At 47.5% G+C, this 12683-nt stretch overlaps 1 protein-coding gene and 1 long non-coding RNA gene across 2 annotated transcripts in view; one reads left to right on the plus strand and one right to left on the minus strand.

Annotated features, from left to right (window-relative positions):
- grik2 (glutamate receptor, ionotropic, kainate 2) overlaps nt 1-12683 on the plus strand; it is a 350655-nt gene that overhangs the window by 244662 nt on the left and 93310 nt on the right. Inside the window, exon 12 of the mRNA XM_085421989.1 lies at nt 10970-11193. Within this exon, the coding sequence (XP_085278115.1) occupies nt 10970-11193 (224 nt within the window). The remainder of the gene's footprint in view (nt 1-10969; nt 11194-12683) is intronic.
- Nucleotides 1-12683, minus strand: part of LOC146658379 (uncharacterized) — a 231591-nt gene that overhangs the window by 70393 nt on the left and 148515 nt on the right. The window lies entirely within an intron of this gene.

Here is a 12683-nt window from a genome sequence, read left to right on the forward strand (position 1 = left end):
CCAATCACTACATTGGGTGTTGTCTTTGCTTTTGTGACTTCTTTAAACTGTGGAATTCGTTTCACAGCCAAATGCTGGAAATAAGTTTCACTGAAGTGAGGAGTATTACAGACTCACCAAGAAGGAAAGTGAAGAATGAAAACAGAAAGAGAACAACAAGCCCAATTTGACAGGACAGTGATGCAAGAAGAGCATAGATTCATCTGTGAGTTGTTTCCCCTATAGAGCTTATTAAAAACATACACACAACCACCCACAATCTGCTCACAGTGTAGAGCATTACACCTAACAAAATCCCAGTTAGGATGAGCTGCATGGGCAGAAAAATGGAAGAGGCTGCTTGCCCAATAGTCAATATCTGACCTCATTAGAAGCAGCACCCATAAGGGGTCGAGGCTCCTTTAACTTATTCACAGCTCTCCTCTCTCCTCTGTTCTGCTTCTCTTCTTGATCAGTGCAGTGCGAGATTGTCGTGACAGATATTTTCATGGTCAAAGGGCCCATTTCTCTGCAAGTTGTGAGTCTTGTGCAAGCTTGAGTTAGACAGAAAGTGACTGCAGTAGACAGGGTCTCAAAAGACCAGGAAGTGTACGCTGAGAGAGAAGCTTACTTGAGGATGACGTGCTAAATTGAGCTGAACAAAGTAGAAAAGTCCAGTCAAATGAATTGAGACAAACTACTGATTTGATGTTCTAAAGTTTTATATTTAGAAATAAGTAGAAAACTTGTGGTATTTCTAGAGAAAACTTAATCTTATTAGGAAATAGTAATAGGAAAACAACTGAAGGCTTTTCAGGGAGTTTTTTGGACTTCCTGATAATAATGAATTACAGTCGTCCAGCCTGGAAGTAATAAATGCATGAACTAGTTTTTCAGCGTCACTCTGAGACAGGATATTTCTAACTTTAGAGATGTTGCGCAAATGGAAGAACACAGTCTTACATATTTGTTTAATATGTGCATTGAAGGACATGTCCTGGTCAAAAATGACTCCAAGGTTCCTCACAGTGTTACTGGAGGCCAAGGTAATGCCATCCAGAGTAAGAATCTGCTTAGATACCATATTTCTAGGCTTTTCAGGGCCGAGTACAATAACCTCAGTTTGATCTGAATTAAGAAGCAGAAAGTTAGCGGCCATCCAGGACTGGATAAAGGATTTCCTGCCTGGATAAAGGATTTCCTCACAAACCGACCCCAGACTGTAAGGCTCGGCCCTCATCTCTCCTCCACTCGCACACTGAGCACCGGCTCCCTGTGTGCTGAGCCCCCTCCTGTATTCTCTCTACACCCACGACTGCAGTTCGACCCACAACAACAATCTCATCATCAAGTTTGCTGATGACACCACGGTAGTCGGACTCATCTCAAAGGGAGACGAGGCAGACTACAGAGAGGAAGTCCTGAAGCTGGCAGCCTGGTGTTCAGAAAACAACCTGGCACTGAATACTAAGAAAACCAAAGAGCTCATTGTTGACTTGAGGAGACACAGCACTGGCGACCTGTAGCCCTGACCCCCATCGTAAGCAAATGCTTCGAGAAGCTGGTCAGGGACTTCATCTGCTCTGCACTACCCGACTCACTGGACCCTCTACAGTTTGCATACCGCCACAACAGGTCCACTGATGATGCCATAGCCCTGACACTACACACTGCCCTGTCACACCTGGAGAAGAGAGACACGTATGTGAGAATGCTGTTTGTAGATTACAGCTCAGCATTCAATACCATCGTTCCCTCGAAGCTGGACAGGAAACTGCAGGATCTAGGACTGAGCAGCTCCCTCTGCAGCTGGATCCTTAGCTTCCTGTCTGACAGACGCCAAGTGGTCAGACTGGGCAGCATCACCTCATCCCCCATCACACTGAACACTGGTGCTCCACAGGGGTGTGTACTGAGCCCTCTCCTGTACTCACTCTACACCTACGACTGCACGGCCACTAACAGCTCCAACATCATTGTGAAGTTTGCGGAGGTGCAGAGAAGTACACCCCCCCGTCACCATCAACGGCGCTGCTGTGAAGAGAGTGAGCAGCTTCCGGTTCCTTGGTGTACATCTGGCTGAGGATCTTACGTGGTCAGTACACACAAACAAAACAGTGAAGAAGGCCCAGCAGCGCCTCTTCTTTCTCAGGAGACTGAAAAGATTCGGCATGAGCCCCGCATCCTCAGGACCTTCTATCACTGTGCCATTGAGAGCATCCTCACTGGATGCATCACCACCTGGTATGGCAACAGCACCGCCTACAACTGCAAAGCTCTCCAGCGAGTATTACATACATACATTATTATTATTATTACATTACATACATACATTATTATACATACATTACATACATACATTATTACATCCATACAATATTGATTGTAAATAAGGTTAGCACGTTGTTAAAGCAGGCCATACAAAAGGCGTCATACGTTATATAATGTGCATATATATAAAAAAACACCCAGCACGCCCCTGCGGGCGGTTTATCCTTCAAACTCGGGTCCTCTACCAGAGGCCTGGGAGCTTGAGGGTCCTGCGCAGTATCTTAGCTGTTCCCAGGACTGCGCTCTTCTGGACAGAGATCTCCGATGTTGTTCCCGGGATCTGCTGGAGCCACTCGCCTATCTTGGGAGTCACCGCACCTAGTGCTCCGATTACCACGGGGACCACCGTTACCTTCACCCTCCACATCCTCTCGAGCTCTTCTCTGAGCCCTTGGTATTTCTCCAGCTTCTCGTGTTCCTTCTTCCTGATATTGCTGTCATTCGGAACCGCTACATCGATCACTACGGCCGTCTTCTTCTGTTTGTCTACCACCACTATGTCCGGTTGGTTAGCCACCACCATTTTGTCCGTCTGTATCTGGAAGTCCCACAGGATCTTAGCTCGGTCATTCTCCACCACCCTTGGGGGCATCTCCCATTTTGACCTCGGGACTTCCAGGTTATACTCCGCACAGATGTTCCTGTACACTATGCCGGCCACTTGGTTATGGCGTTCCATGTATGCCTTGCCTGCTAGCATCTTGCACCCTGCTGTTATGTGCTGGATTGTCTCTGGGCCATCTTTACACAGCCTGCACCTGGGGTCTTGCCTGGTGTGATAGACCCCAGCCTCTATGGATCTTGTGCTCAGAGCTTGTTCTTGTGCTGCCATGATTAGTGCCTCTGTGCTGTCTTTCAGTCCAGCTTTGTCCAGCCACTGGTAGGATTTCTGGATATCAGCCACCTCCTCTATCTGCCGGTGGTACATACCGTGCAGGGCTCTGTCCTTCCATGATGGTTCCTCGTCTCCCTCCTCTTTCTTGGGTTTCTGCTGCCTGAGGTATTCACTGAGCACTCGGTCAGTTGGGGCCATCTTCCCAATGTATTCTTGGATGTTCGTTGTCTCATCCTGGACTGTGGTGCTGACACTCACCAGTCCCCGGCCCCCTTCCTTCCGCTTAGCGTACAGCCTCAGGGTGCTGGACTTGGGGTGAAACCCTCCATGCATGGTAAGGAGCTTTCTTGTCTTTATGTCAGTGGCTTCTATCTCCTCCTTTGGCCAGCCTATTACCCCAGCAGGGTACCTGATCACGGGCAGGGCGTACGTGTTGATGGCCCGGATCTTGTTCTTACCATTCAGCTGACTCCTCAGGACTTGCCTGACCCTCTGCAGGTACTTGGTGGTTGCAGCTTTTCTAGCGGCCTCTTCATGGTTCCCATTCGCCTGCGGGATCCCCAAGTACTTGTAACTGTCCTCTATGTCTGCAATGTTGCCTTCTGGTAGTTCAATCCCCTCAGTTCTGACTACCTTCCCTCTCTTTGTTACCATCCGACTACACTTCTCCAGTCCGAACGACATTCCAATGTCATTGCTGTATAGCCTGGTAGTGTGGATCAGTGAATCGATGTCTCGTTCACTCTTGGCATACAGCTTGATGTCATCCATGTACAGGAGGTGGCTGACAACTGCTCCGTTCCGTAGTCGGTATCCGTAGCCAGTCTTGTTAATGATCTCACTGAGGGGGTTCAGGCCTATGCAGAACAGCAGTGGGGACAGAGCATCTCCTTGGTAGATCCCGCACTTGATGGTGACTTGTGCTATGGGCTTGGAGTTGGCCTCTAGTGTTGTACGCCACATCCCCATTGAGTTCCTGATGAAGGCTCTTAGGGTCCCGTTGATCTTGTACAATTCTAGGCATTCCAGTATCCAGCTGTGGGGCATTGAGTCATAGGCCTTCTTGTAATCAATCCAGGCAGTGCACAGGTTGGTCAGTCTGGTCTTGCAGTCTCGGCTGATTGTTCTGTCTACCAGTAGCTGGTGTTTTGCGCCTCTGGTATTCTTGCCAATTCCTTTCTGTGTCCCGCTCATGTATTGACCCATGTGCCTGTTCATCTTAGCCGATATGATGCCTGACAGGAGCTTCCATGTAGTACTGAGGCAGGTTATTGGTCGGTAGTTGGAGGGGACCGGTCCCTTCTTGGGGTCCTTGGGGATCAGGACCGTCCGGCCTTCAGTTAGCCATTCCGGGTGTCTCTCGTTAACTAGCAGCTGGTTCATTTGTGCTGCCAGACGCTCGTGGAGTGCAGTTAGCTTCTTCAGCCAGTAGGCGTGAACCATGTCGGGCCCTGGTGCTGTCCAACTCTTCATACTGGAGACCCTTTCTTGGATATCTGCCACTGTGATGGTTACTGGACCCTGTTCAGGGAGGTCGCTGTGGTCTGCCCTCAGATCCTCTAGCCACTGAGCATTGCCGTTATGGGTTGCATCCTTCTCCCATATGCTCTTCCAGTATTGCTCCGTCTCCAGCCTTGGTGGTGCTGTTCTCTTATTGTTCCCTTGCCACTGAGAGTACACCTTTGCTGGTTCTGTGGAGAACAGCTGGTTTATTCTCCTGCCTTCTATCTCTCTGGTGTACCTCCTCAAGCGGCTGGCCAAGGCTGTGAGTCTTTGCTTGGCAGTTTCCAAGGCCTCAGGTATGGACAGCTTGCTGTATTTCTTAGGCACCTTATTCGTCGCACCTTTCTGCAACTCCGTTAGTTGGCTAACCTCTCTCCGTGCTACTTTGATCTTGCCCTCTAGCCTCCTTCTCCATGGAGGGTACTGCCCCTTGTGGCTGTTCAACTTGTAGCCAAGCATCTCACTGATCACTGCTGCCGTATTGTAGATCAGCTTGTTAGTGTCGGTAATCGTGGTTGTAGGTATCGTCCGTAGTGCTGCATTAACATCATCTAGCAGACCTTCTGAGGGTACTTCACGTAATCTTGGTAACCGGCTACGGGGGATCCAGGTTTCAAGCTTGGCCATGATCCTCTTTTTCAGGTCAGTTCCTCTCGCACTCAACGATCCTTCTCCTATCACACTTGGGGCTATGTACCCAATCTCGGGTGGGGGTGATGATATCTCCCCCCTGACCTGGCGTCCTGACTCCTCCTTGCCGTAGCATTTGTGTTGTACCTCGTCAATCTCTAGCTGTGAGAGCAGTCCCTTCTTTCGAATGTTGGAACACTGAGCTACTAGTTGTTTCGCCGTCATTGTGGATGTTGGGTATCGAAGAATCCATAGGTCCCTCATCCTATTCATGTAGCCCCTTCCGCCGGGGTTACTTGCGTAGTAGCATTCCAACAACGCCCTGTTTTCGTCCCTTGCCCACCGATGCCTTCTTGTTCCAGTAGCCCACTTTTCGTCAGGGTGCCCTGGTTCCTCAACACCTGACGCGGACCTTGTTGATCCGGGCGACGTCCGAGCCGGCATGCCTTCATATTTATCTGTCTCGCTCATGTCTGCGGTAGGCTTGCTTAGCATAGGGGGTCTAGCCTTAGGACCCTTACTGGATACAGACGCCCCAGGCAGGAATCGAACTTGCGATCCTCTGTTCCAAAGGCGTGTAGTCTAACCACTACGCTATCCAGCTGTGTATATATATATATATATATATATATATATATATATATAAAAGGCAAGTACTTGGGGATCCCGCAGGCGAATGGGAACCATGAAGAGGCCGCTAGAAAAGCTGCAACCACCAAGTACCTGCAGAGGGTCAGACAAGTCCTGAGGAGTCAGCTGAATGGTAAGAACAAGATCCGGGCCATCAACACGTACGCCCTGCCCGTGATCAGGTACCCTGCTGGGGTAATAGGCTGGCCAAAGGAGGAGATAGAAGCCACTGACATAAAGACAAGAAAGCTCCTTACCATGCATGGAGGGTTTCACCCCAAGTCCAGCACCCTGAGGCTGTACGCTAAGCGGAAGGAAGGGGGCCGGGGACTGGTGAGTGTCAGCACCACAGTCCAGGATGAGACAACGAACATCCAAGAATACATTGGGAAGATGGCCCCAACTGACCGAGTGCTCAGTGAATACCTCAGGCAGCAGAAACCCAAGAAAGAGGAGGGAGACGAGGAACCATCATGGAAGGACAGAGCCCTGCACGGTATGTACCACCGGCAGATAGAGGAGGTGGCTGATATCCAGAAATCCTACCAGTGGCTGGACAAAGCTGGACTGAAAGACAGCACAGAGGCACTAATCATGGCAGCACAAGAACAAGCTCTGAGCACAAGATCCATAGAGGCTGGGGTCTATCACACCAGGCAAGACCCCAGGTGCAGGCTGTGTAAAGATGCCCCAGAGACAATCCAGCACATAACAGCAGGGTGCAAGATGCTAGCAGGCAAGGCATACATGGAACGCCATAACCAAGTGGCCGGCATAGTGTACAGGAACATCTGTGCCGAGTATAACCTGGAAGTCCCGAGGTCAAAATGGGAGATGCCCCCAAGGGTGGTGGAGAATGACCGAGCTAAGATCCTGTGGGACATCCAGATACAGACGGACAAAATGGTGGTGGCTAACCAACCGGACATAGTGGTGGTAGACAAACAGAAGAAGACGGCCGTAGTGATCGATGTAGCGGTTCCGAATGACAGCAATATCAGGAAGAAGGAACACGAGAAGCTGGAGAAATACCAAGGGCTCAGAGAAGAGCTCGAGAGGATGTGGAGGGTGAAGGTAACGGTGGTCCCCGTGGTAATCGGAGCACTAGGTGCGGTGACTCCCAAGCTAGGCGAGTGGCTCCAGCAGATCCCGGGAACAACATCGGAGATCTCTGTCCAGAAGAGCGCAGTCCTGGGAACAGCTAAGATACTGCGCAGGACCCTCAAGCTCCCAGGCCTCTGGTAGAGGACCCGAGCTTGAGGGATAAACCGCCCGCAGGGGCGTGCTGGGTGTTTTTATATATATATATATATATATATATATATATATATATATATATATATATATATATATATATATATATATATATATATATGACGCCTTTTGTATGGCCTGCTTTAACAACGTGCTAACCTTATTTACAATCAATATTGTATGGATGTAATAATGTGCAGGGTGCAAGATGCTAGCAGGCAAGGCATACATGGAACGCCATAACCAAGTGGCCGGCATAGTGTACAGGAACATCTGTGCCGAGTATAACCTGGAAGTCCCGAGGTCAAAATGGGAGATGCCCCCAAGGGTGGTGGAGAATGACCGAGCTAAGATCCTGTGGGACTTCCAGATACAGACGGACAAAATGGTGGTGGCTAACCAACCGGACATAGTGGTGGTAGACAAACAGAAGAAGACGGCCGTAGTGATCGATGTAGCAGTTCCGAATGACAGCAATATCAGGAAGAAGGAACACGAGAAGCTGGAGAAATACCAAGGGCTCAGAGAAGAGCTCGAGAGGATGTGGAGGGTGAAGGTAACGGTGGTCCCCGTGGTAATCGGAGCACTAGGTGCGGTGTCTCCCAAGCTAGGCGAGTGGCTCCAGCAGATCCCGGGAATAACATCGGAGATCTCTGTCCAGAAGAGCGCAGTCCTGGGAACAGCTAAGATACTGCGCAGGACCCTCAAGCTCCCAGGCCTCTGGTAGAGGACCCGAGCTTGAAGGATAAACCGCCCACAGGGGCGTGCTGGGTGTTTATTTTATATATACACTGAACAAAAATATAAACGCAACACTTTTGTTTTTGCTCCCATTCCCCATGGGATGGACGTAGAGACCTAAAATTCATTCCAGATACACAATATAACCATCCCTCCCAAACAGTGGTCACAAATCAGTCCAAATGTGTGGTAGTGGGCACATCTGCTATATTGAGATAATCCATCCCACCTCACAGGTGTGCCACATCAGGATGCTGATCTGACATCATGAGTAGTGCACAGGTGTACCTAAGACTGCCCACAACAAAAGGCCACCCTGGAATGTGCAGTTTTGTCTCACAGCAAAATGCCACAGATGCCACAAGCAATGAGGGAGCGTGCAATTGGCATGCTGACAGCAGGAATGTCAACCAGATCTGTCGCCCGTGCATTGAATGTTCATTTCTCAACCATAAGCCGTCTCCACAGGCGTTTCAGAGAATATGGCAGCACATCCAACCGGCCTCACAACCGCAGACCTCGTGTAACCACACCAGCCCAGGACCTCCACATCCAGCAGGTTCACCTCCAAGATCGTCTGAGACCAGCCACCCAGACAGCTGCTGGAACAATTGGTTTGCACAACCAAACAATTTCTGCACAAACTGTCAGAAACCGTCTCAGGGACGCTCAACTGCATGCCCGTCGTCCTCATCGGGGTCTTGACCTGACTCCAGCTCGTCGCCGTAACAGACTTGTGTGGGCAAATGCTCACATTCGATGGCGTCTGGCACGTTGGGGAGGTGTGCGCTTCACGGATGAATCATGGTTCACATTGTTCAGGGCAGATGGCAGCTGAGAATGTCCCAGTTCTTGCATGGCCAGCATACTCACCGGACATGTCACCCATTGAGCATGTTCGGGATGTGCTTGACCGGCGTATACGACAGCGTGTACCAGTTCCCACGAATATCCAACAACCTCGCACGGCCATTGAAGTGGAGTGGACCAACATTCCACAGGCCACAATTGACAATCTGATAGACTCCATGCGACGATGTGTTGCACTGCATGAGGCAAATGGTGGTCACACCAGATACTGACCGGTTCTGGGTCCCCAGACCCCCAATAGTGCAAAAAACTGCACATTCCAGGGTGGCCTTTTGTTGTGGGCAGTCTGAGGTACACCTGTGCACTACTCATGATGTCAGATCAGCATCCTGATGTGGCACACCTGTGAGGTGGGATGGATTATCTCAATATAGCAGATGTGCCCACTACCACACATTTGGACTGATTTGTGACCACTGTTTGGGAGGGATGGTTATATTGTGTATCTGGAATGAATTTTAGGTCTCTACGTCCATCCCATGGGGAATGGGAGCAAAAACAAAAGTGTTGCGTTTATATTTTTGTTCAGTGTATATATATATATATATATATATATATATATATATATATATATATATATATGTGTGTGTGTGTGTGTTTTTCCCTATGTTAATACTGTCCATATGTACATAGCGCTGCAGAACTGTACCCCCCCCCCCCCCCCCCCCAGCATGTTTACACTGAGTAGGAGATGCTCTGTATCTCATTGTACAACTGTATAGTGACAATAAAGGCATTCTATTCTATTCTATTCTATTCTATTCTATTTATGTCTTTAAGACATTCCTGCAGTTTAACTAGTTGGTGTGTGTTATCTGGCTTCATGGACAGATAGAGCTGGGTGATCAGCATAGCAGTGTAAATGTATGCTATGTCTTCTAATGATGCTGCCTAAGGGAAGCATGTATAATGTAAACAGAATTGGTCCTAGCACTGAACCCTGTGGAACTCCATAATTAACCTCAGTGTGTTTTTATTTGTTGTTACCTGGCCCTTACTAAGAGATTCAGATTTTTCAGAATTTATCTGATGTAGCGCTTGGCTCAATAATTATTACAAAATAATTATTGTGTCATTTGAACATCCATGTAGATGCTGAAAATGAGAGCATCAACATGTCACTTCATCTGTTATTAAACTCAGTTGGCTTCCCTCAAAATGTGAAAGAACCCACCAAAATGCACAGAAAGTGGAGGTTACCTCATTTGAGTCAGCCAGCCGAGTCAAAAGCACAGAAAAGACGACGAGGGAAACAATATCAGCATCCTCCAATTGTAAAACCATTCCTTGTCGTCTTAAAGTTGCCCCTCGAGAGGATCTTTTGTTCATTTTTCACTTAATACGTGATTATTTCAGTATTTACTGATATCTCACTAATGTTTAATAGTGAGCAGTTTTTGATTGATTTGCAGTGAAACTTCAGGTACACAGAAACCATGGGACCAAAATATTCTCTAGAACATAACAGAGCCTCCGGTTTTGCTGTTTTGTTTGATTTTGTTTGTTGTTGTTTTTTAATAGTGTGATTGGATTCACAGATGCATGTTATCATAGACTTCCATCTATCAGCAGTGAGCTCAGTCTATTTATCCTTAAGTGGCAACCTTCATAATACAAAAAGGATATATCTTTGAGGAATGAGCTACTTGACCTTGCTGTGGATGTTTAGAATTTAGAGTCACAATGCAGCCTGAGATTTATGATCTGTCAACACCAACATAGCTTTCACCTAAGATGTAGTGGTGTGATTTTCCTATTTCTGTAGCACATTTGCTGTCTAAGAATGGTTTCCAAACAATGTAATATATGTAAACTTTGGAAACAAGCATTAATATTTTGATTTAAAAAATAAATCAATAATGATATTTTTATAAGCTAACATGTTGCAGCATCTTAACCAAGTGTCCTCACATCCGCAGCGTCTTTATTTTGTCTACACTGACACAGGAGGAAGCAGACAGAGGAAATAACTGAATGTTTTGATTTAGTTTCCAGAAAGCAAAAAGTGAATTTAATTATGGAGGTGTTCTTGATGGGTGGAAAGATAAAGAGGGTTTTAAATTTCTAGCTAAGTGCCTCAAGACAGACTCTGTAGTGTGTAAAGACCCTGTTTGCTTAATTTGATTGCCTCTACGTTCCTCCCGTACCCATAACTTATAGCCTATTCCTCTTTCCTTTTATGTTTCCTATTGACAGAAAGCTGATCTTGCAGTGGCTCCACTCACCATCACATATGTGCGCGAGAAGGTTATCGACTTCTCCAAGCCCTTCATGACGCTGGGTATAAGTATACTGTACCGCAAGCCCAACGGGACCAACCCTGGGGTCTTCTCCTTCCTCAACCCCCTCTCGCCTGATATCTGGATGTATATTCTGCTGGCTTACTTGGGTGTCAGTTGTGTGCTGTTTGTCATAGCCAGGTAACATGTTACTAAAGTGATTCAAATGATTGTAGCTTCACACACAGTCACACACACAGTTAGCTACAACTGCTCAGTCTTGTCCCACTAACGAGATCATGTCTATAATTACAGAATGGAGAGCATGCAGTCACTTAGAAGGAGTGCTCACACTAATCAGTGGTCAAAGTTTGGACTTGACATCATTGCTGTGTAACGTGTTTAATACAGTTTAACCAGCAAGGATCATATCGATACTGGTACACGGGTACCACTGTTAGACATTTGTAACAAAATGTTTCCCCTCACACTGTCATTTAATGTGGCTGCTAGTCTATAAGTGGCCTGGATCTGCTCACACTGATGCCAGTACATAAGTTTCAAACACACACAGAACCACTTCAGAAAGGAAAGCTGTACGTTGATCAGCCTGTGTGCATGTGTCTGAGAGGGTGGCAAAGAGATTGTGCATTCATATATGTGCATATGTGTGATGTGTCGAGCTAGATGTGAAGGCTGCTGCCCTCTCCCACCTTTCCCTCACTCTCCCCAGTGTCTCGCAGATCATGTAGTATTTGCTTTTCTCTTAATTCCTTCACCTTGCTTCAAATGTGACAATTTCTTAGCTAGTTTTGTCTCATATTTTCCAGTTACAACCCATAACAGTTTCAGTCGAATCTGATGACAAGCTCATCTGTAGTTTCTCTGCTGCCTCTGCTCCATCGCTGAATATGTAAAAAGCAAGAACTAGTTTAATCTTTTCTAACCAGACAGAGATCCTAGGTGTTGTTCCTGAGATCCAGAGGAGCTGCTGGAGCCACTCACTCAGCTTGGGGGTCAATGAACCAACTGCTCCAATCACTTTTGCCTTCACCCTCCACATCTGCTGATGCTCTTTTCTCAGACCTTGGTACTTCTGGAGTTTCTTGTGCTCCTTTTTCCTGATGGTGCTCTCACTCGGTGCAGCTGCATGTATCACCACAGATGTGCTGGATTGTATCAGGGGCATCTCTGCACAGCCTCTTGCCTGGTGCAACACTTGGTAGACCCAAGCCTTTCTTGATCTTGTGCTTGTTCTGTGCTCATGGATGATCTTTGTTTCGGCCTTCTTCTTTCCACTTAGGGTACAGTGCCGAGGTACTGAATTTGGGGTGAAACCCTCTGTGCATGGTAAGGAGCTTCCTTGTCTTAGTGTCAGTGGCTTCTATCTCCTCTTTTGTCCATCTTATTATCCCAGGAGAATATCAGATAGCTGGCAGCCTGTAGGGGTTGATAGCCCAGATGTTGTTCTTCCCATTCAGCTGATTCCTCAGGCTTTCCTAGCAGCCTCTTCATGGAACTCATTTGCCTGTAGGATTCCTAGTTACTTGAAGCTGTCCTTGATATCTGCAATGTTACCTTCTGGTAGTGCAGTTCCCTCGGTTCTGACTACTTTCCTTCTCTTAGTTACCATCCGACTACATTTCTCCAAATGATATTCAGATTGTTCCATTCCGTAGTCGGTATCCGTA

Source organism: Rhamphochromis longiceps, linkage group LG11 (genome assembly GCF_057381845.1).
Source record: "Rhamphochromis longiceps isolate RC_006_pf linkage group LG11, R_longiceps_female_GT1.1, whole genome shotgun sequence".
Classification (NCBI taxonomy): Eukaryota; Metazoa; Chordata; class Actinopteri; order Cichliformes; family Cichlidae; genus Rhamphochromis; species Rhamphochromis longiceps.